Below are 22,733 nucleotides of genomic sequence, written 5' to 3'. Positions count from 1 at the left end.
GGGTATAAAACCTTGTTGGCATTCTCAGGACAATTTATTTTTGTTTTTGAGCGATCCAAGGTTATGTTGGGAGTCGCACGTCTGAAACCACCCATTTGCGGGTATGGGGTCTTAACGGGCTCCGAATGCTGATTTTGCATAAGTCCAGACTTTGGAATCCAAACTTGACGAAGTTTTGGTGATTCTTTGGTCACCATTTCCTTTCTCTTTTCTCGTCTTTGTTGTGAGAGAGCATGGGCATTAGCAGCTTTTGCACGACGTTTTTGTATACGTTCTTTGAGGGTCGAACGAGTCTTTTTGACAATAGTCCATTCATCCGTCGTTGTTTTAGCAGAGATACGAGTGATTGGTTGTTGAGACAACTGAACCACTCGATGTCTCCTCGACTCTAGGTCCGCGTGGTAACGAACCCCGTCGGTTTGTTCCAAGGCTTTAGCCATTTGGCGAGCACGGCGTTGACGTTGTCTCTGACGAGCTCTTTTCGTCAATGCCGGCGGGCTTTGATTCGATGACTCTTTAACTAGATAAGAGCCATTGTGAGCAGAGGTATTGCGAGTGAAATTCTCAGCAACAATCAAGCGAGAATCTTCATTTTGTGCCTTCTTTGGCATGTAAGTCTTCCTCAATTGTGAGATCCTCTTGTACTTGCGAGATACTGAAGATCTTGAAGAGGATGATGAGAAATATTCCTCAAACTTGGTTTGGTCGAATTCGTATTCGACCATGGATTCAACTGGAATCTTGATCGGCTGCGACACGACGGTCTCGGCAGCGAGACCGTTGGCTCCCACTGTGGTCGCCAGTTTGTTTTCGCCAAAAGTCGAATTTGTTGTCGAATTCATTATATCTTCGGTCGATTACAATAAATTCAAAGAAAACAGCCTTTTTATAAGACTCTTTTACACAACAAAAAGAAAATTACAACTCTTGAGAAAATAAACGCAGGATCGTTGTTTGGATCACTGCTTTCGTGGGATCTTTGCCTGTGCCGGGAGCGCTTTGACTCGTGGACCACCAAATCACAGATTCTGATTGAACCGTGAGGGGTTTATGATTCTGACTTCGTTTATCGAAGTGAGAAATTGAAACGATATCTTATCGATGTAAGATAGTCGTTCTTCTTGAAATCAAGTCAAAGCCTGATTATCAAGGATTGGCCGTAAGATCAGCACCTCTGCTCTCTCTCTGCTCTGGATTGCTCTGGATTGCTCTGAAGTACTAAAAAATGATCAGCCCCCTTTTGTCACCGCTGTCCAAATCCTTAAATACCATCTTTTTATGAGGTTAGTGGGCCTTTTCTTCAGTTTGTAACTGTCTCCCACGATCTTTAACAGTTAATGGCCACTTGTTTAGGCGGTTTCTGAACTCCTGTCTCGCGAAACAGTAAAACACTGTCTCGCCAAACAGTAAAAGACTGTCTCGCGAAACAGTAAAAGACTGTCTCTCCAAACAGTAAAAGACTGTCTCTCCAAACAGTAAAAGACTGTCTCTCCAAACAGTAAAAGACTGTCTCTCCAAACAGTAAAAGACTGTCTCTCCAAACAGTAAAAGACTGTCTCTCCAAACAGTAAAAGACTGTCTCTCCAAACAGTAAAAGACTGTCTCTCCAAACAGTAAAAGACTGTCTCTCCAAACAGTAAAAGACTGTCTCTCCAAACAGTAAAAGACTGTCTCTCCAAACAGTAAAAGACTGTCTCTCCAAACAGTAAAAGACTGTCTCTCCAAACAGTAAAAGACTGTCTCTCCAAACAGTAAAAGACTGTCTCTCCAAACAGTAAAAGACTGTCTCTCCAAACAGTAAAAGACTGTCTCTCCAAACAGTAAAAGACTGTCTCTCCAAACAGTAAAAGACTGTCTCTCCAAACAGTAAAAGACTGTCTCTCCAAACAGTAAAAGACTGTCTCTCCAAACAGTAAAAGACTGTCTCTCCAAACAGTAAAAGACTGTCTCTCCAAACAGTAAAAGACTGTCTCTCCAAACAGTAAAAGACTGTTCTTCTAACCACTCAGAGATTATCGCTTTATATGAGACCTCACGAGAATGTGTATGATTAAAATCGTTGATATGACATATTTGTGGTTCGTGTGGTCTAGCGAAAGATGATATTCCCCCCACTGTCCTTTATGAGGACAATGCAGCTTGTGTTGCACAAATGAGCAGTGGATATGTAAAAGGAACCATGATAAAATGACAAAACATATTGCGTCAAAATTCTTTTATCCACATGAGCTCCAAAAGAATGGCGAAATCACCATCGAAAAAGTTCGCTCAAGTGACAATCTTGCAGATTTGTTCACTAAATCTATACCTACGTCAACTTATGAGAAATATGTTCACAATATGCATAGGCTTAAAAGACTATCTTCTTCAGGGGGAGCAAATTCTTAAAGAACAATCCTGAAGATTGGGCCTTGAAGGTCTATTATCATAATTTGCCCCTTTTCGCTAAGTTTTGTCCCACTGGGTTTTTCTTAGCATAGACTCAGAAGATTGTCATCATCAGGGGGAGCGAATTTTCAACGCAATCCCGAAGATTGTGCCTTGAAGGACTATAGTTGTACTTTTTTTTCCTTTTGCTAAGTTTTGTCCCACAGGGTTTTCTTAGCTAAAGGTTTTTAATGAGGCAACTAATGCAACACAAGTTTGGATCCCGAAGATCTATAGTTGTACTCTTTTTCCCTTTACTAAGTTTTGTCCCACAGGGTTTTCTTAGTTAAAGGTTTTTAATGAGGTAACTAATGCAACAAGAATCTACTAATGTCGTGTACTCTTTTCCTCGATTAGTTTTTTTCCCACTGGGTTTTTCTAGCGAGGTTTTTAACGAGGCATTGACATTTCGAAGTAATGTCCAAGGGGGAGTAAGAATCCCCAGGAGATGCAAAATCCGAAGCAGTCTCGTTTCAGTCGTCCGATTGGAAAGGATAAACCGAAGAGTTCGAAAACTCCACGTGCCTTTGACATCATGGTTCAGCTAGCCAATATTCCAGCGCGGATAACGCTATATGAATTGTTGCGGCTGTCTAAAGAAACTAGAGAAATAAATTGTACGATGTATGGAAATGAAATATGATGAATAAGAGATTACAATTTCTCTTCTTTTCTTGTCTCTTGTCTCTTGTTTCATTTCTTTAGTATATTACAACATAATAATTTTTTCTAGTTTTTATTTTTTAAAATTATGTATTTATGATTTTTTTTTCAATTAACACTTGAGTCTTATTTATCTTGTCCAAACTCCAAATTTTAAATCACCAAAATATGACCAACGTGTTGGGCTGTGTCTCGTATCTATTTTAGTATCCATTGAGCTTTTGATCTTGATATGCCTTTGGCCCAAGCTAGTGCTAGGCTTTATTGTTAGCATGATATAAGTCTCTTGAGTGAGATGGCTTGAGATGCGAGATTTGAGGAGATTTGAAAAGAATATGAGTGGTTATGTATGAATGTGAGGTTAAGAGAAATTGAGATGAGTGATCTCTCTTGTACCGCTTCCCTCATAGTGTATTATCATATTATTGCCCCGTGACTGTAAATCGAACATGGTCAATCGAACCACATAAATCTCGGTGTTTGTTCTTCTTATTTATATTGTTGTCTATTTATGAACTTATGGTTTCATCTATGGTTTGCGGATGTTGGTGTCATGGATCGGCCAACAAAATGTCCAGTTGCAACAGACAAGAAATCAGAGTCATGTAGCTTAATTTGTCCCTAGGAGGGTAATCAGTTTTTCATCATTATGATTCAGACTATAGGTAGAGTATAAACCCTTCGTTCCCATCCGTTCATCCTCTCAACGCATGCACTTGCAAGTTGCAAGATAACGCAAGCCCCACAGCGGATGACATCGAAAACCTCAAACCTTTTCAATATCCAACACCAACCAACCTCTATATAAACCTCAACGCGACCTCAACACAAAACCATCACCCAAAACATAATCTTCAACCGCTCCTAAAAACAACCATGAGGACCAAAGCCACCCTCCTCCTCCTCCTCATTTCCTCTCTCCTCTTGATCGAAGATTCAAATGCTGCTGCAAACTGCGGAGTTGTTGCATCAAAGGCCGTAGCATGTGTGGCCTTTGCTACAGGCAAAGTGCCGAAGCCGCCCAGCGCATGCTGCATTGGACTGCAGCAGTTGGCAAAGGGTGCAGCCACTGTTGCTGACCGAAGGGGGGTCTGCCAGTGCCTCAAGATTGGGGTTAAGGCGTTCCCCGGGGTGCAGGATAAGTTCCTTAGCCAAATTCCTCGCTTATGTGGGATTAAAGTTGGATTCCCAGTTTCTTTGAACACCAACTGTAACAAGATCAACTGAAGCTTAGGACTTCATGAGGATAGAGGAGTTTCTGAACTATAGTAGATGAATAATGAAGGGATTAGTGTAAATCCTTAGTTTTAAGGATGACGGTATTTCATGACCATGATGTAATCCCTGATCGTCTTCAATGGAAGAATATCTGATCTTTGTTTCCTCCGATTTGTCCTTCTCTCTTTTTACTTTTTTTTTTCTTTTTTATTAGCGCGTGGATGTTTAATGCACAATAGCCGATTCGATTTACATCTGTACGTGAACTGCATTAATAATTGCTCGCATGGATCATAGGAATCAACATACTCCAAACTGTTCCTTGTAATTGTTTCAGTCTAGCTAAACAGGAACGGCAATAACAGCAACAAAAGTGTTGTTACTCCACAAATTTATAATCGGCTACATGAATCTTTTTCTTCCCTCCAGTTCTATTAAGGGTTGTCTTCTCAATGAAACTAACTATTATCGTATCATTCTCAACTGCTTTCAACCAATTTATTTCAAGCTGGGTCTCGTTAACTATAATCTTAACGCTTCTATTCTTGGTGAACGCAAGAGTTTCACCATAGTTCATATACTGACATAATGTCATCTTGGCCTTATATCAGCTGCCTGCAGATGCTCCACTATCCAAAAACAAAATCCAGGTCCAAACAGAGTGAAATTTTCGTGTGAAGGTTACGGTTTCATATTCCCTTCGTACTTCTATGAAACATAGCAGGGTGCATATAACTAACCGTACTGGCTCCCTTTTCTGTGCTACCTCCACTAGCCACAGGTCCTTAATTATGAAGATAGTTGTGATTCTGTGAGACCTATAACTTTAATAGTTCAAAACTTTTCCCAGATTCTCTTGAGTCTGAATGCTTCTTCCTTCTTTGGGAGATAATGTTCTCTGTGATACTTCCTCGGGTATCTCCTCAAAGTTTATGATTAGTATGTTACTAATGGATTTGATCATCCTCCCAGTGATACTTCCTCGGATATCTCTTCAAATTTTATGATTAGTATGCTATTAATGGATTTGATCAATGAAATTTCGATCAATGACTTTTTACTCAAAAAAACCGGAGCCTTAACTACAACACCTTGCATCGTATGTCATTGATAAAAACCTAGCCCTTAATCTTCAGAGCAACATCCTGATCTGAAACCTAAATTAAACATATTTTTCCTGTTTAAACAGCTCAGTATTACTAGTAGCATAGGCACATTTCAGATTGTTAATGATAAAGCTTGAACAAGGATTATCCAATTTATTAAATCAAGAACCAGACGAAAAAAATTGGGAGTCTAATATGTTGCATGTAGCTAAAATATCCCTACAATAATAACACAAATCACTTCGATACAGACAAAGGTAGAATGCAAACCCCCCTCTCGCATCCATTCATCCTTCTCAATGCAGCTGCAAAAAAGCAAACTCTAGAGATAACCCAAGCCCCACAATGTATCACATTGGAAAGCTCAAACCTTTTTAAAATCCAACACCGACAAAACCCTATATAATCTCAATACCGCCTCAACACAAAACCATCACCCGAAAACATAATCTTCAACTACCCCTGGCAACGACCATGAAGATCGCAGGAGCCGCCCTCTTCCTCCTCCCTCGTCTCCTCCCTTCTCTTCATCCAGGAGGCAAATGCTGCTGTGAGCTGTGGAGTTGTTGAATCAAAGGCGGTAGCATGTGTGACCTTCGCCACAGGCAAAGTGCCGAAGCCTCCACAAGCATGCTGCATTGGGCTGCAGCAGTTGGCAAAGACCGCGACTACGGTTGCTGACCGAAGGGGGATCTGCCAGTGCCTCAAGATGGGGGTGAAGGCGTTCCCGGGGGTGCAGGATAAGTTCCTTGTCCAAATTCCGAGGATTTGTGGGATCAAAGTTGGATTCCCGGTTTCTCTTAACACCAATTGTAATATGATCAACTGAAGCTCAGAAGTAATCGGAAAATGAATAAGAAAGGGATAAGTAGAACCTCTTAATAAAGGATCTGTACGTCTTTTTAAGGTGATGTAGTCCTAGCGATTTTCAGACAGAAGAGTATTTGGTCCTGATACTTCTCCTTGTTTGAAGCCAAAGTGCAGGACTCTCCACTTAGTATTCCTAATATTCTACTCCAGTGTTATCGGCATCAATAAATTAATATAACTAAATCAAATTGATAAACCTAAGCAGGCAAGTACCACAGAAGGATATACGCAAGTATAATAAAATTTTCATCGGGTCAGCTACAGAAACAAAGATTACACAACAAAGGATAACCTTGACGATCAATGGCCTTCAACAAATCAGCATTTGAGATATTCATCTTTCCTAGTAAGTATTGTGATCTTGTCATGCCAAGACTGAAGTGTCTGTTTTCTGTGCTTCGAGGATTTTGTGGTTCTTTAAAAAGCTTATTAATGAAAATTGGTAGTTGACTGGCTTACATTTTCTTTATCACATATACTTGCTGTTTGGGAGAATGTTGGCTCCTTCGATTACAGCAAACAGGTATACCTGGTACCTGCATACTAGGATGTCAAACGGGATTAGGAATGTTTCTTGTTGATATCACTTCAAGGCTGCTCAGCTAAGAGCTCTAACTCAAATAACCATATACACATGCAGACGCATGCATAAAAACATTATAATTTACATGCACACACAAACAGAAAGATCACCAGAAAAGCCTTGGAGACGACACTATGAAAAAAAGAGGTCAGAACAACCCATAGCAACGCACCAACAACAATAAATTATAGCAACCAAGAGATACTTTGATCATCTGAGAACATTAACATTAAGAAAACGAAAGGGGAGAGCCCACAGGTTCAAGATACCTATGGGTGCAAAACAGAGGAATCTATTCCCTTAAAATGGGATGGTGAGGGTATTTTCCCCACCATTGTCATCATCATCATCATAACTATAATAACAAGCAGCAGATCAAAAAAATATATTCTATTAGTCCTCATGGACGCTGTGCGAGTCATGAACTTATGGGAGAATGATGTGGAAGTAGCTAATTGACAAATCATTCAGAAATTGATTAAAATCTCTGGAAGAGAAATAGCATTACAAAAGCCAACACACACGTGACACACCCCTCCCCATCATTGAAGCACAGGATGGGCTCATTTGTAACGATTCGTTCAGCCATTGGGTATTTTCCTAAGCAAAGTACATGCAAACAATAAACGGATATATGGTCAGCATAAATACTAAAAGACAAATTTTGTTTCATATATCCTCAATTACGTTATTATGTAGTTACAAGTTTGTGCTTTTGTCCTGTTTCCATGTTGAGGGTAAACCCCAAAGAAACATTAACGCAAAGGTGCCCGTTGTTAGGGATTCGAAACAATCAAATCGAACCATTGTTCTTCCGGACCTTGTGTTTGAGAGTAGGAAATTAGGAAAAATCACAGCAAATAAAAGATAAAAAAACTTGCAGGAAAGTAAACAAGAAAGAACACACTAGGTTTAACGAGGTTCGACAATCTTGCCTACGTCCTCGGGAGCCACACCACACAATTCTTTGATTAATATTGAAGAAGATTACAATGTCCACAAATAAGATCTAATCTCTCTGAGATCTCTCTGAAAAATTCTCTCAAAACCCTCTTTTTCTGATGTCTAATCTCTTCTAAGGCATTCCATATATATAGAAAACCTAAAATCAAAACAGACTAGGAATTCTAAAACCAAAAAACAAAACAGATTAGGAATCCTAATAACCTGTTACCAAAATAGATTAAAAATCTTATTAACAAAACAGATTAGAAAACCTGCTATCCAACAATTTGTTTGATTCCAGCTTTGAGTCTACATCCCTTAGACTAACAATCTCCCACTTGAAAACCAAAGCACAATCAACGAGCTCACCCGAACTCTCCCTTCTTTACAAGCATCCTCCTACAAGGAAAAAATTCATTCTTCAATCATCATCAACCCGGCGATCCCGGTGATCCTTCTAGTGTGGCTCCGCCTTCATCTCCTATACGTGAAGGCTAACTGAAGTTGCGCACAACTCCAGTTTGTCAATAGTCACGAGGGAAAATATCTCTGTATAGTCCACTCCTTCCCGCTGTTGGAACCCCTTCACGACTAATCTGGCCTTGTATCTCTTGCTTCCATTATTCTCCTGCTTGACCTAATAAACCCATTTGTTATGCAAGACTTTCTTTTGTATAGGTAGCTGGACTAACTCCCGTGTCTCATTAGTGTGTAGAGAATCCATCTCCTCTTGCATCGCATACTCCCACTGCTGAGATTCACTCACTTGCATAGCCTCCTCATAGCACTCCGGTTCTCCACTATCTGTCAAAAATAAATAATCAAGTGATGAGAGATATCTGGGATTCGGTTTGGGTACCCTGGATGACCTCCTAAGCTCCACGTCCTGGGTAGTCTTCTCTGCACCTGAAGCCTCCTCCGTTCTTCAGTCAGAATTGATTTTGTCGCCCCCATCTGAAAGTTCCTCCAAATGTATGTACTCGGATCCACCTATATCCGTAGTGCGGCTCCCACTGCTTTGGCTATCATTGGCACTGTCTATGTTCTTGTACATCACCTCCTCATTGAATACCACATCCCTGCTTCTGATGACATTCATGTTCTTCTCATCCCAAAGACTATACACGAACTCATCAATGTCGTATCCAATAAATGTGCACTTCTGTGACTTAGCCTCTAGCTTGTCCCTGACTTGGTCACTGATATGAACATATGCCACACAACCGAATACTCGTAAATGTAAAAGATTGATCTTCTTGCTACTCCAAACCTCCTCTAGAATCCCGTAATCCAATGGAACTGATGGCCCATGATTAATCAAGTAAGCTTCCGTATGCACCACATCCGTCCAAAATATCTTAGGCATACCTGCATGTAATCACATGTTCCTAGCACGCTTTGTCAATGTCATGTTCATCCACTCTGCAACGCCGTTTTGCTGCGGTGTCCCTGGAAGTCCTCTCCAAACGAATCTCATTTAGAGCACAGAACCTCTTGAACTCCTCCAACTCGTATTCTCCACCGTTGTCTGATCTCAGACACTTCACCTTCAGATCTGTCTCGTTCTCCACTATGACCTTCCACTTCTTGAAGATCCCAAACACCTCTGACTTGTGTTTCATGAAGTATACTCACACCTTCCTCGAGTGATTGTCGATGAAAGTGACATAGTACGTCGAACCGTCAAGAGAAGACACGCTAGTTGAACCCCATACGTCAATATGAACTAACTCTAGCTTTTGAGCTTTAGGTGACATTCCACCCTTCTCGAAACTAACTCTCTTCTGCTTCCCAAAGATGTTGTCCTCGTAAACACCGACTTTCGCGGAATCAATACCGATTAGCTTCCCCTATGAATGTAGAATCAACCCATTCTTGCTCATATGTCCCAATCTATTGTGCCACAGATCTGTACTCTCTTTGTCAGCTACAATTGCGAGGATGTCACTTGCATGTGAGGTGAGGTAGAGAGTTCCTGTTTTGTTGCCTCGGACAACAACCATAGTACCGTTTGAGATCCTCCACGAATCCCCGGTGAATGTCGAAATATAGCCTTCTACTCCAAACTAGCCAACCGAAATAAGATTTCTCTTCAGCTTCGATACGTGCCTCACGTTCTTCAGACTCCACTTGGAGCCCTTTAACTGTATTTACACATCTTTTCCGACACTACATAGTTCATTATTCCCTAAGTATACTTTTCCAAAGTCACATGCTACATAGTTATGAAAAAGCTTCCTATTAGCAGTGACGTGGAACGAGACTCCTGAGTCGATGACACAGGAATCAGAATCGCTGTCCATAGCTAGGATCAAGGCATCCTGCACGATACTGCTCATTCACATCCTTCTTTTGTGCTTTACAAGCTGAAGACATATGACCCTCCTGGCCGCAGTTCCAATACTTTCCTTTGATAGGCCTAACTTTTGAGTTTGACCTCTTCTTGTTTGACTTCGACCGATTCCTGTTCTGATTCCCATTCTTCTGGCTTCTGCCTCTGTGCTCGAAATTTAGGACTGAACCTGAACCTTCTGATTCGAACGATTTCCTTCTAACATCTTCGGATAGAATCATGCTAACAATCTCGCTCAGCTTCAATTTGTCCTTCCCCGCCGAATTGTTGATTACCGTCACACAACCTGCCCAACTATTCGACAACTGCGATAGAATCAATATGACATGCATTTCGCATCGAACGTGATGTCTATGGAGATGAGTTGATCAACAATCGTGTTGAACTCGCTGAGGTGCATTGTGAATGAGCGTTTTTCTACCATCTTGAGATTGAAGAGTATCTTGACGAGATGCACATTGTTTGCGGCAGACGGTTGCTCGTACATCTTCACGAGCGCTTCCATAAACCCCACCATCGTCTTCTCCTTCAATATGTTATGTGCAACTGTCTTGACGAGCGACAACCGGATTTGCCCTAGAGTCTTCCTATCCAGTATCTCCTAATCCTCGTCTGACTCTTCTTTCTTCTTTCACTTAGTCTTGCCCATCAACGGGTGATACAAATCTTTCTGGTACAGATAGTCTTTCCCTTAGTCTTGCCCATCAACGGGTGATACAAGTCTTTCTGGTACAGATAGTCCTCCATCTGTGATTTTTAATAGGTAAAGTCTGAACCGTCAAACTTCTCGGTCTTAGATTTGCTTTCCTCTGTCATGGCTCTCTCACAATCCTTCTGAACGAGCTCTGATACTAGTTGTTGGGGATTCAAAACAATCAAATTGAACCCTTGCCCTTCTGGACCTTGTGTTTTAGAGTAGGAAAGTAGGAAAAATCACAGCAAATAAAAGATAAAAACTTGCAGAAAAGTAAACAAGAAAGAACACACCAGATTTAACGAGGTTCGGCAATCGTGCTTCGTCCTTGGGAGCCACACCACACAATTCTTTTATTAATATTGAAGAAAATTACAATGCCCACAAATAGGATCTAATCTCCCTGAGATCTCTCTGAACAATTCTCTTAAAACCCTCTTTTTCTGATGTCTAATCTCTTCTAAGACGTTCCATATATATAGAAAACCTAAAACCAAAATAGACTACAAATTCTAAAACCAAAAAACAAAACAGATTAGGAATCCTAATAACCTGTTACCAAAACAGATTAAGAATTCTGTTACTAAAACAGATTAAGAAACCTGCTATCCAACAATTTGTTTGATTCCAGCTTTGAGTCTACATCCCTTAGACTAACACCCGTCGCTGATCCAACAAAAGAAAATAATGGATAGCTTCCTGTCGGACTTTTAGGAATTTTAGGATAACCTTGGAAATGCTAGAATAAATTCATGGCAAGGCATAAATGTAAACTTGGAAATGCTAAGTGCGCAGACATGCTAACCACAAAGTAAAATAGGAAAAGAACGCAATAAAAAAGGAAAAATAATAGGCTTATTTCTGAAACATTACTAAATAAAAAGAATACAATGAAAGAAATGTTTCATTGTACACGTCCAAGAAAACAGGTGAAGTGAAGCAATGTGTGCTTCAGGTCAATTACCAATCTGATTTTAAAGCTGCAGCATGGCTGAAGTATTGATCTGAGTAGAACATTATTTTACCATGGAATCTGTTGACCATCCCAGGCAAAGAACTTCCCACTATCACTGGCTTTAGCATTGTTTATGATGCCTAGGAGCTTTTGCACTGAGAACTCCGCTGTGAAAAGCTTGCCCTGAGGAACATTCCTCTGGAAAGGCTTCGAAAGATCTGTGTCCACAGTTCCTGGATGTAATAGGATGCAAATGATTGGATCCTTTCTCCGAGCAAACTCCACAGATATATTCTTTGTCACTGCATATTTTAATCGAAGATTGTTAAGTCGAAAATGCAGCAAGCCTCCATAAATCAACCGCTTAAAGTTCTTAAACATAAAAATCGACAGTGTATTAAAAATTCTAAGAGCCTAGATTTGCACACTGTTGAGTGTCATGCTGACTCATTTATGCACATTATTCTAAAAAAATTAAACTCAGTTTAGAACAAAAGATGTTTGTGAAGACAGTAAATGGTAAAAGTTGTGTTGTGCACATTCTGATCAGGCAATATTCAGCATCCACTTGATGCAATTGGATCAAGTATGTTTATACTACCTTGAAACTGATAGAAAATAAGTACATGAAACATAACTTGGCAGATATAAAGTACATTAGCCTACATTGATTTAGTGCTGTTTTTGAAGCACGATACGAATGCCATCCTCCCAAGCCATTGTCTCCAATGGAGCCCACTCTAGCACTCATATTTGCCACCACGGCAAATTCCCTTTCGGTTCTAGAGCCACCTCCAACCTTAAGAAGTGGCCACATGTGCTGTTTGAGACAAAATTAGGGAAGAAGTTAGCCATACAAATTCTCAGGTCTTATTAGAGTCAAGTCTGACGGGTCACCAACAAACAAATAGTAAGAGTTTACATGCATAAATTAATGAATGAAGATAAAAACTACAAAAAATTGAATTTGTAATTTACCTTGATCACTAAAGTGGGGCCAACGGCATTGACTTCATATGCGAGCATCAGAGACGACTTTTCTACTTTCCTCAATGTTGTTTCTGTACTAATAGATGGAAAAAACTTCATCAACGGAAGCAGGATTAACATGAAATCTATATTAAACTTTATTGGGCCAATTATTTAAGTAAAACTGACATCGGAGCAGATAATTGTGTTATCATGATCTGAACAAGGCGTTCCTTGACAAAATAATGGTTCATTACCAACAGATGCAAGATAATATGGAGCCGTTGGCTTTGGAAATGCCTTTTCAGTAGCATTTCGACTGGTGCACTAAGGATAAAAGTTTTCTTAAGACTAACTCTGAAATGTCCATAGCTAAATAGCATTATTTTAAATAAATGATTATTCTGAAAGGAAGGTACTCTAATCAAATAAATGTGAACTCATGATCAAAATAAGAGTTCCTGGACAAGTCAATACATTTGCATGGCCAACTATATTATGATTAAACAGAATTTTTAAATGAAAATAGGTTCCACCAAAGACAGCTTTGAAAGGACCAGATGACCGAGTTTTAAGTTTTTATAAGGTTATTCAGGCTGTTGCTTCACACATACTTGAAAACCAAATCTCAGAACTATGTTGTGAATGGTTGTTTAAATCTCTTTTTCCACCCATGAATTGATCAGGGTCCAATAATTTCAAGTAAGGCACAACTATTCACTTAGGAGGCTTAGCAAATAAAACTAAACAGAAGGTTCGTTGAGGTAAGAAGACGAGAATTAAACACATGTATATAAAAATAAATGAGGTAGAATTTGCAAACACCTCTCTTAAAAATGCATGTGATAAATGTATATAGGAAAAAGTGCTGAATTGCTAATTTACTTAAGGACTATGATGCAAAATTGTACTTTTTTCATTTAATTAATTATCTCTTTTTCCTTGTTTCCTTTGATTGTGAATGGCAGAGATCTGATCCAAATGAAGTTCTGAATAGTGAAACTTCAGCTAAGCAATATTCCTAACAGTGATTAAAGAGTCAACAAACATCCTGTATGGTGACTGTACACTGTAATTTCAAAAGCCCGGTATTTATTCCAGACTTGTACCACTCGTTAGAAACTGAAAGAATCATACTAGAAGAATCTTGTCTACAAAATCAAAATCCTATCAGAGTTATGTTGAAAATTATCAATATTTAACATCCTTGGTAACTAGGATGAAACACAGGTACTTCATATTGAAGGTTCCGCACCTGGCTGCAGTACATTAGGTACTGAAAGGATCCCAGAAGCATTGATAAGTAGGTTTAAAGACCCATAATTGTCTTTAACAGCGGCTGCTGCTTCCTGCATAAAACCATCATGAGAAAGAACTTAAGATGCGATATTATAACCTTTATAAGCAGCATATTTACATAATGATATCAGATGGGGGCATTTATCGATAATGCTAGCTCAGAGACAATGCAATATTTGTAAGTGTATTGCAACAAAAATTGCATTTCAATACTTTGTACCAGAAGTCATCTCAGGCTTCACCACCTGAAGCTCACTATAGTCTTCTCTCGATTTTTCAGGAGAAAACAGAAGAAAAGGAAAGAAATAGCTTTCTTGCAAACAGAAACCACTTTAACCTATTGATGATGCTAGAATAATCAGAATATACCCCAATAATGTCTAGGAAAAGAGGTTTCATAGTTGAGACGAGTTAACCAAAGGACACCTTGCTAAACAGTAGTAATCAATGGTCAACAAGCATCTTGTTATATGCTTTTCTAAGGCAAACAAATACTATGGATTTTGGTTGCAAATAGACAAATTGCTGAATGTGGCGAAAGAACACACAGCATATCTAAAAATGCTGCAACCCAAGAAAAGAAGATGCAATTACCTCTATGGTACTTTCATTCGTCAAATCCAATGGCAATATATTGAGGCGGTCTGCAAACTGCCTTTTCAACTCAATAAGATCTGTTGCACCATCAGGATTCCGACAAGTAGCAATCACATGGCCTTTTGCATTTCTCCCCAGTAGTTGCCTCACCTATCATTCACCATATATCTACTCAATCACAAAAAAAAATGAAAAGCTTGAGGAAAATATGTCCTTGGCCATTTTCATCGAATATTTTTTACATAACATTACAATTTCTACAAAAGATTTCGATAGAGCAATATGACGTGGAGTCTTTTGTCTTATTTATTATATGTAAATATTAAAATGGAGCACAATTACTCCAGCTGTAATGTATAATAGAGCAATATGAATTGATTCAATGGCCTCGTCAACAAAGAAAATTATTCAATCATGATAGAAAGAAAATAAACCAGAGGCTATTATTAAGATGGTCGTCTCGACATCTTCTATAGGCAATCGTTTAATATCCAGAGTTTCTTAATAGAATTCAAAAAGATGATAAAGGATGTCATGCAGGAAAGAAAGAATAATATTTCAGTCCCACACATTCGATATCCAATATAGTCATTGACCGACTTAATATGCAAGAGGACATAGATGATTATGGTCAAACTTTATATCAATAGCTAGGACTTAAATTTCTGTTATTCATTTGAACATATAACCAGTGTTCTAGGCTCTAGGTTTTAGGAAGAAAATAACATAGAAAATGTCCCATAGCAGAACCAAATTGTCACTAAATACATTCACTGCCTAAGAGCTAGCCATGAAAGATTTAGAACACCAACATGCAATGCTATCAATTTGTGTTCGGAGTCAACTCCGCTCAAACATACAAATAGACCAAGCAAAGCTGAGCAATGGTCTAATCCATCACATGGATGCAAAATACATGGTATAAGTTAGACGACTAAATTTGGAAAACTACAACTTACTTCCACTAAATTTAAGCAGAAGTAGTTCTTCTAAGCATGACTTGTTTCTATGTTTCTTGTAGCAACATAGAGATAAAATAACTGAAAAGGACACATTTGTATTATCCTGCGAAAACATTACAATATTCAGGATTCTTACAATATTCAGGAGTCATCCAAACCATACGTTCTCCTTTAAAATACTTCAAATTTAATTAATACATAAAATTTGAGAAAGATATGAGTTCTACTACTAAGAAGCTAACAGAATTACAAAAATAAAATAAAATAAAATAAAGAAAATCAAAAAGGGTTATGAAATGGATTAGGGCAAAATTCTCACAAACTCGAGGCCAATTCCTCTTGAAGCGCCCTGCACCATTGAGACCCCACCTTCCCATTGCACCGCTGAGCTACAGAATTGAGCCCTTCGAACCGATCTCATGAAAATTGGGGCTTTAATTATTAGAAATTTCAACATATTTCACCGAAAATGAAGGGAGAAAAGATGAGAACTTTCTTCCCAGTAATTGAGTGTACAGTCGGGTTTCGTTTTCGCTTTTCCCCTTTCGGGCTTTCAGCTTTCTTCGCAGAGAAGGTCAGATTGGAGTCAGATGGAGATTGGTGCGGCTTAGATATTGTTGTATTTAAAGCTTTATCCGTATACGGTTACATTAAATAGGGACAGGTGTACAACAACGCCACAAAATCTTCCCACTTACGAAACTGCAATATTTTTTTAAATCCATTTTTTTTTCTTTTATTGCATTTTATTCTTTTTTTTTCATGGAAGTTCTAAACTATCATTGTATATTTTTATTTTTTGTGATATGGAAAACACTATCAGAGTGCTCAACTCTCTTAAGAAAACCTTCGAGGAATAATATACATCTCAATCACAAGAAAGCCGGTAAAAATATTCAAATCTGAATTTAAAACTATTGAGTAGGAAGCAAATTTATCCAACTATCCATTCGGATGATAACCATCTTTATCGATAGTACTCTCTCTGTGAGAACCAAAGGTTCCTAGGCCCATTAGATTTTTCTCGTTGAAAACAGTGAATAGATTTTCAGTTATAAGTGACGCCTCATTAGCTTGAGGAATTGTGTAAGTATTTTGATGGAAATTTTTTAACTACACCTCACATTGTACAATTATTTATATTGGAGCTTTCAATCTAATAATAATCATATCAACATTTTTATTATAGCGGCCGTATTTAAATCAGAAATTATGGTTATTCCTTGACTATTAGTTCAGCTCTTTAAAGAATTGTCCTCTTAGTAAGCAAAATTGACCCAACACTCAGCGATCTCTGAGTCACAGCTCCCATGTTGATGGAACAGAAGTAGAAAAGTTAGGAATTTTGGTGTTTGTGCTCAACTCTATTCCGTTTGACTTGAACTATCGAGATCCACAAATATTGGCATGTGGGTTAAGTCTTGGACCAAAAGACTTGACTCAATCCTATTGGACATTGATATCCCCAATAAAAGTAGGCCAAAATCACACCAAAGTTGAGTTATAGAATAATATAAACCCAAAGGACCCGAATTTTTGCAGTTTCAACAATTTCGTGGGAATGTTGAGCTAATGTCACTACATGTTATCCCTTGTCTCATGCTCGGGACTTGTAGGTGGAGTTGAAATCATTTGGATCCCTTGATAAATTTTGTCAACTTAAGAATCCATATAATCACATTGTTTAGAGAGAAAGAGTAGTACTAATGATTATGAGCAGAACCTAGTTGATGCAAATCATTATATTAAGCAACAAATTTCAACATCATTGCCCACTTGAAGATATAAGACAACACTCATCTAATTTATCTTGTTTAAGGATGCACTGAGGGGGGTGTTTAATAAATTCCTTTTGACCTACTTAACTCCTTTTGATAGTTTAGAACATGCTAGTCTATAATAGCCATGGAAAATGAACGATTTAGACAATGACAGGGAAAGAAATGAACATTTAAGTTTGAACCATGTTTGATTTACTACTGCCGACATGTATAATAAATTGTAACTTCAGTATGTTTGCTACTTAAAATAAGATTTCTATTTATTATATTTTTCATATTAGTTATATAAGTAGCAATATTCATACCTCATATCAAAGGTCCGGAATACTTAACCATAGAGACCAACTTATTAAATTCCTAGAAATTAAAACCAAAAAGATACGAAGATCAATATAAAATTGATGCATTATATTTCTCTTACTCTTTTTAACTATAACTAGTATATGCACGTGCTTTGCATGTGAACGTAAATGTTTTAAGTTTTAAAATTTTTATTAATCAGTAAAACTATATGTTAATAATAAAATTGTATAATAAGATTGCTAAAAAAAAGAAATGTATGAAGTAATTATTATTGTGTAGTTATTGAAAGTTTTTCTTATAATAATTGCCCAATATTAATCTTTTTTTTAAATAAGTCTCCAAATCTAAATTGTTCTTAAATAAAACTATCAATTCTGGGTATTAGTCAATTGAGACATTTTCATGCAAAATGGGTTAATTGTTAAAGTGGAATAATTTTTCGCTAGTGGAATATTTTAGTGGGATAAATAGGAACAATTTTGTGAAGCGGTATATTTTGATAAAATAACGTGAGATAAATTTTTATAACCATGAAATATATATTTATGCATTTTGAAGATATAAGTACTATTTATGTATTTTAAACTTACTATTGTTGATTGATAATTGCTTATCAGAATGCTCTTTACTGTAAAATAACTTTTAGTTAGACTATAAGATATTGACAATTATTATTATAATGATGGTCTAATGATGGTGATAACCATAGTAGGAAAGAAGCAAAGAAAAAAAAGTATAAAAAAATAAAAAATAACAAAATAAATATGAGTTATAGTTTTTTACCACCTAGTTCCAAGATAAAACTTGGAATAATTTGAGAGACTAGAACTCTCATTTTTGTATAGAAAAATAAAAAAGTGGGATAATTTTGTACCATTATCCTAATTCTAGTTTTGTTAGAGTTCTACTTGACTAACACTATAAAATTTTGTTCTAGTTTTAGTTCTATGTGACAACACCTTAAAAATTTATCCCACAGATTATCCCATTTACAATTTTAAGTTCTAGGTGACGAACCCCCCCATCCCACCCCACCCCACCCCAGTTCTCTCAAATATGCCCCTCCAACTTGAAATTTGTTAACTTAACCCTAAATTAACTAAGTTGCATTAATCTTGCTAGCTTTTTCCTGATGTTTCATAGATAGTTTTACTTGATACCTACAACATATTGTAACAATTACTTATCATTATAATTATTTAATAGGGTAAATTACACTAAACCCTTATGCCCATATGAACTTTTAAAATTACACTAAACCCCTAATGAATTTTCTGTTTCAAAGAAGACCCTCAATAACTTTCTAAAATTTACAAATAACCCCCTATAAATTAGAACCAAAAAATGGCATAAAAAGGCATTTTGAAAATTATTGGGGGTTTTGTGTAATTTATCTAAAAGATATTGGGGGTTTTCTACAAAAGTTATTAGAGGTTTAGTATGATTTTGAAAGCTCATAGGGTCTATTTACTACAAAATGCTAAAAGTTCATAGGGTTTACCGTAATTTACCTTATTTAATATTATAATTATTAGTTCAAGTAATACTATTAAAATAATTATGTTGTCTATATACTATAAAATATTTGTCTAATTTTTTATGCTCTTAAATAATTTGGTACTATAAATATTTTATAATTTTTTATTATTTTTTGTAAAAGGTTAGTTTGTAATCATTACCAAGTATAGATTATTAAGTATCATGTAATAATCTTTGAGAAAATTCTTTAAAAATAATATTAATTTATTTATTTAATTTATTTAATAATATAATATTAAATAAATAGTTAATTCATTATTTATGGGATATTATTAAATTAATTACACTATTTATGTGATTCGAAATTTATTCTATTTATTTAATTGCTCATTGAATTATAATATAATTATTAATAGTATTTAGTAATATATTATTCTATTTATACTATCATTTTATTTTTTATTATAATTCATAAATAATTATTATAATAATTTAATTGGTTACTACTAATAATTGTGTATACTTATTTTATAAATTAAATTATTTTATTATTTTTAAACAATTAATAGTTATAATATTATTGATAATTATATTTATTTAGGAAGATGAGGAGTTGTGAGAGGTTATATTTATTTAATGAAAGATTAATTAGAGATAATGGCATAGTTAATTTGAGAGGGCAAAAAAAACTAAAAGTTTTAACACCGTACCCTAATTCTCTTTTTATAGAAGTATAAATTATCACTGATCCCCCCACCCCTTTCTGAAATTAGAACTGCCTTTCATGGATCTTTAGAGTGGAATAGGTTTCATATGTTTGCTCATTGTGGCTTAATGATATTTAACATCTGGAATTTGCTCAGCTTAATTTTCTATAAGTAATTTCTGATAATTTTCTGATCCGCAAGAATTTATAGCGACCAATTAGCTGTTCAGCAGCCACCGTTTTGTACTTATTGCAGCAAACCCCTAGTTTTAGGGGGTGTTTGGTTCAATTTCTAGAAATTATAGGAAATGTTTTCCACCTAAAATATGATTTCCTTGTATTTCTTAAAAAAATTATAAGAAAAGTTTTGAGAAATCAAAAAGTACCAATTTTCTTGTTTTTTATACTTTGCTTGTTTGGTTCAAAATAAGAAAATAGCTCATAACTTTATAGAAAATAACAAGATTTGGTAGGTTTTTAATTAAATATGGTATGTGTCAAATTTCTGATGATTTTCTCTCATTTTGATAGGAAATTGCTTTTTGTAAAATTTGGTAGGTTTTGATATTTTATAGAAAATATTTCTGTAAATTTTTTGTTGAACCAAACACAATTTACAGAAATCTCTGAAAAACTTTTAATTACAAATTTACCATTGTCAGATATTTTGAGAAAAATTTTCTCAAAAAATGTGTAACCAAACAGCCCCTTAATACATGTAAAATTTATTCAAGCAAGCCACCTGCATTTTTTTGCCCCCTTAACCAACTGGGGACCAAAATCACAATTTATTGCTTGTTTAGCTGGATGCGTATGCAATACTAGACATAGTCCCTCAAATGAATGACACTAATCTAAATCATAATCACTTTATAAACCATTTTTCTTTTATTCTAGTTAACTATTTGTATCCTCTTTACTGTCATATCCAACAGAGAATTTTTCAACCAGATCATTAAGTAATATATTCAGACAGTTAAAATTCAACTTCACAAAACTGTACTCACTCCAGAGTTCCATTCAACATAAGATCATGGCCGTACATTAACAGATCGTGTAAATAACAAGAGAAAAAAGAAATGTAGCAACTAATCACCTTCTGTAATCTTTATTAAGCAAGCAAACACATTCCATACTTTTCATATAAAAACACAACACGTTGATAACACCGACCTCAATGCATCAACTTAACAGCATTGGCAATCTCTCTCTCTCTCACAAAACATAGTTACACCAAGTCAATTAAAAGAGATACATCATAACTTCCACATCTCTCAAAAACTAATAATGTTAAACTAAATCTTAATTAAACACAACCTCCTTAACAAGCATAGAGTTGAGTCAGTTCCTCCAGCGCACCATCAGCCACCACCTCGTCAAGATCAGCATTCTCCAGCATCCACAGCAAGTGATCAAAGAGCACAACTTCACACTTGACCGATATCTTCTGATCCCCATGATTCTCATTAATCTTCGATCGATCAATCAGCGCGCTTATCAAAGGATGATTCAGATGCTTCAAGCTTATCGTGTACCGCCTCCTCGAGCTCCCCACGAAGACCACCGCGGCCTCCTTAGCATCTTCGTTCGCGGGTCCCTCCCAGTCTTGGATGTAGCTATTGGATTTGGACCTCAGGCTGCTGTAAGATGAGGACCTCCCCAGCTTTGAGAGGCTCTTGCATTTCTTCAACAGAACATTCATTTTCTTCATCTTAGCTTAGAATGAAAACTAGCTAAGAGTTGGTGTCTTAATATACACTCTCACTTGTACAAGATCTTAACAATGTGGAATTTTGTGAGAGAGGGTTAGGTGTCACGTCGTTTTATCCCCGTAATTAAAACAGTGGGGGCCAATTGATACTGAAACTAAATAAAACTAAACCTACATGGGCCCGTGCTTAATTAAATGGGGGACCTAAATTGTAACAGACGGAGATTGTTTAGAAGCAAAAAGTCACCAACATAATCGTGTGAAGGAATGTACTATTTTTGTTTTGGGTGTAGGAGATTGGTAAGGGTCAGGTGGGTAGAGACCCAGATCTGAACCGTTTTTGAACTCTAGTAACAGTCCATATTAGAGAAGTATTAGAAATGGTAAACGTACAGATCAGGAAGTTTAGGGTATATGTTCAGATATCATGGTGCTTGTGGTATGATGTTTTCAAAACTCCGTGGTGTTTTTCTTTAAAAGTGTTTTTAAAACACAATAGCAAGTGTTTTTTGGCCAACAATAGTTTGATCTTTTATAACATTAGTATTAAATATATTATTAATATATTAAATATTAATTATAATATAATCTATTTTAACTAATATATTATAATGTTATATATATAATTAACATGTTATAATATTATACAATTAATAGATTATAATGTTATATACTGTACATATTTATAATAAATATTAAAGCTAATATAAACTTAAGTGGATAGGAGTCTTTTGTCCAACAACTTTTTTATCCATTGATTTTGCATTGAAATTTGTGCTAGCATATGATACAAGTGAAGACACAAATCTCAAAAATAGCATTGATGTGTAGCACAAATCTTAAAGCATAATGAAGGGATAAAAAGTTTAGTGGACAAGTGCTCCTATCCATTTAAGTCTATAGGAGCTTTACTTTATATATTATATCATAACACTTAAATAATTTTTTTTCAAATATTAATATATTTAATTAATTTTATCTGAATGTGTTATTGTCATTAATATATTAACTTTTATAAATAATAATATATTAAAATTTTCTTTTTATAATATAATATTATATTATTACATTATATTATTTATATAATATAATAGAATATATTTTTCTATTGT

The 22,733-nt window shown here is 36.2% G+C and overlaps 3 protein-coding genes across 4 annotated transcripts; 1 reads left to right on the top strand and 2 right to left on the bottom strand.

The window, feature by feature from the left end:
• Positions 3,944 to 4,443, top strand: LOC109832097 (non-specific lipid-transfer protein C, cotyledon-specific isoform-like). The gene has a single exon (XM_020399538.1). It carries the CDS (start codon positions 3,967 to 3,969, stop codon positions 4,315 to 4,317), a length of 351 nt encoding a protein of 116 aa, XP_020255127.1. The 5' UTR covers positions 3,944 to 3,966; the 3' UTR covers positions 4,318 to 4,443.
• On the bottom strand, positions 7,241 to 16,224 carry LOC109833085 (C-factor). Of its 2 annotated transcripts, XM_020400637.1 has the most exons (7): positions 15,961 to 16,224; positions 14,677 to 14,829; positions 14,039 to 14,132; positions 12,793 to 12,875; positions 12,481 to 12,634; positions 11,885 to 12,116; positions 7,241 to 7,467 (listed from the first exon to the last, which is right to left on the bottom strand). In XM_020400637.1, the coding sequence occupies exons 1-7, from the start codon at positions 16,096 to 16,098 to the stop codon at positions 7,449 to 7,451; spliced, it is 873 nt and encodes a 290-aa protein (XP_020256226.1). In that variant the 5' UTR covers positions 16,099 to 16,224; the 3' UTR covers positions 7,241 to 7,448. The 2 variants fall into 2 exon arrangements, with proteins under 2 accessions (XP_020256226.1, XP_020256227.1); XM_020400638.1 differs by lacking the exon at positions 7,241 to 7,467 and having other exon boundaries at positions 11,677 to 12,116; positions 15,961 to 16,223.
• LOC109833081 lies at positions 21,016 to 21,753 on the bottom strand. Its single transcript, XM_020400634.1, has one exon. It carries the CDS (start codon positions 21,619 to 21,621, stop codon positions 21,232 to 21,234), a length of 390 nt encoding a protein of 129 aa, XP_020256223.1. The 5' UTR covers positions 21,622 to 21,753; the 3' UTR covers positions 21,016 to 21,231.

The sequence above is a fragment of the Asparagus officinalis genome, chromosome 3 (genome assembly GCF_001876935.1).
Source record: "Asparagus officinalis chromosome 3, Aspof.V1, whole genome shotgun sequence".
NCBI classification, from domain to species: Eukaryota; Viridiplantae; Streptophyta; class Magnoliopsida; order Asparagales; family Asparagaceae; genus Asparagus; species Asparagus officinalis.
Note: the sequence above shows the minus strand (reverse complement) of the source record. Positions and strands in the feature narration are given on the sequence as shown.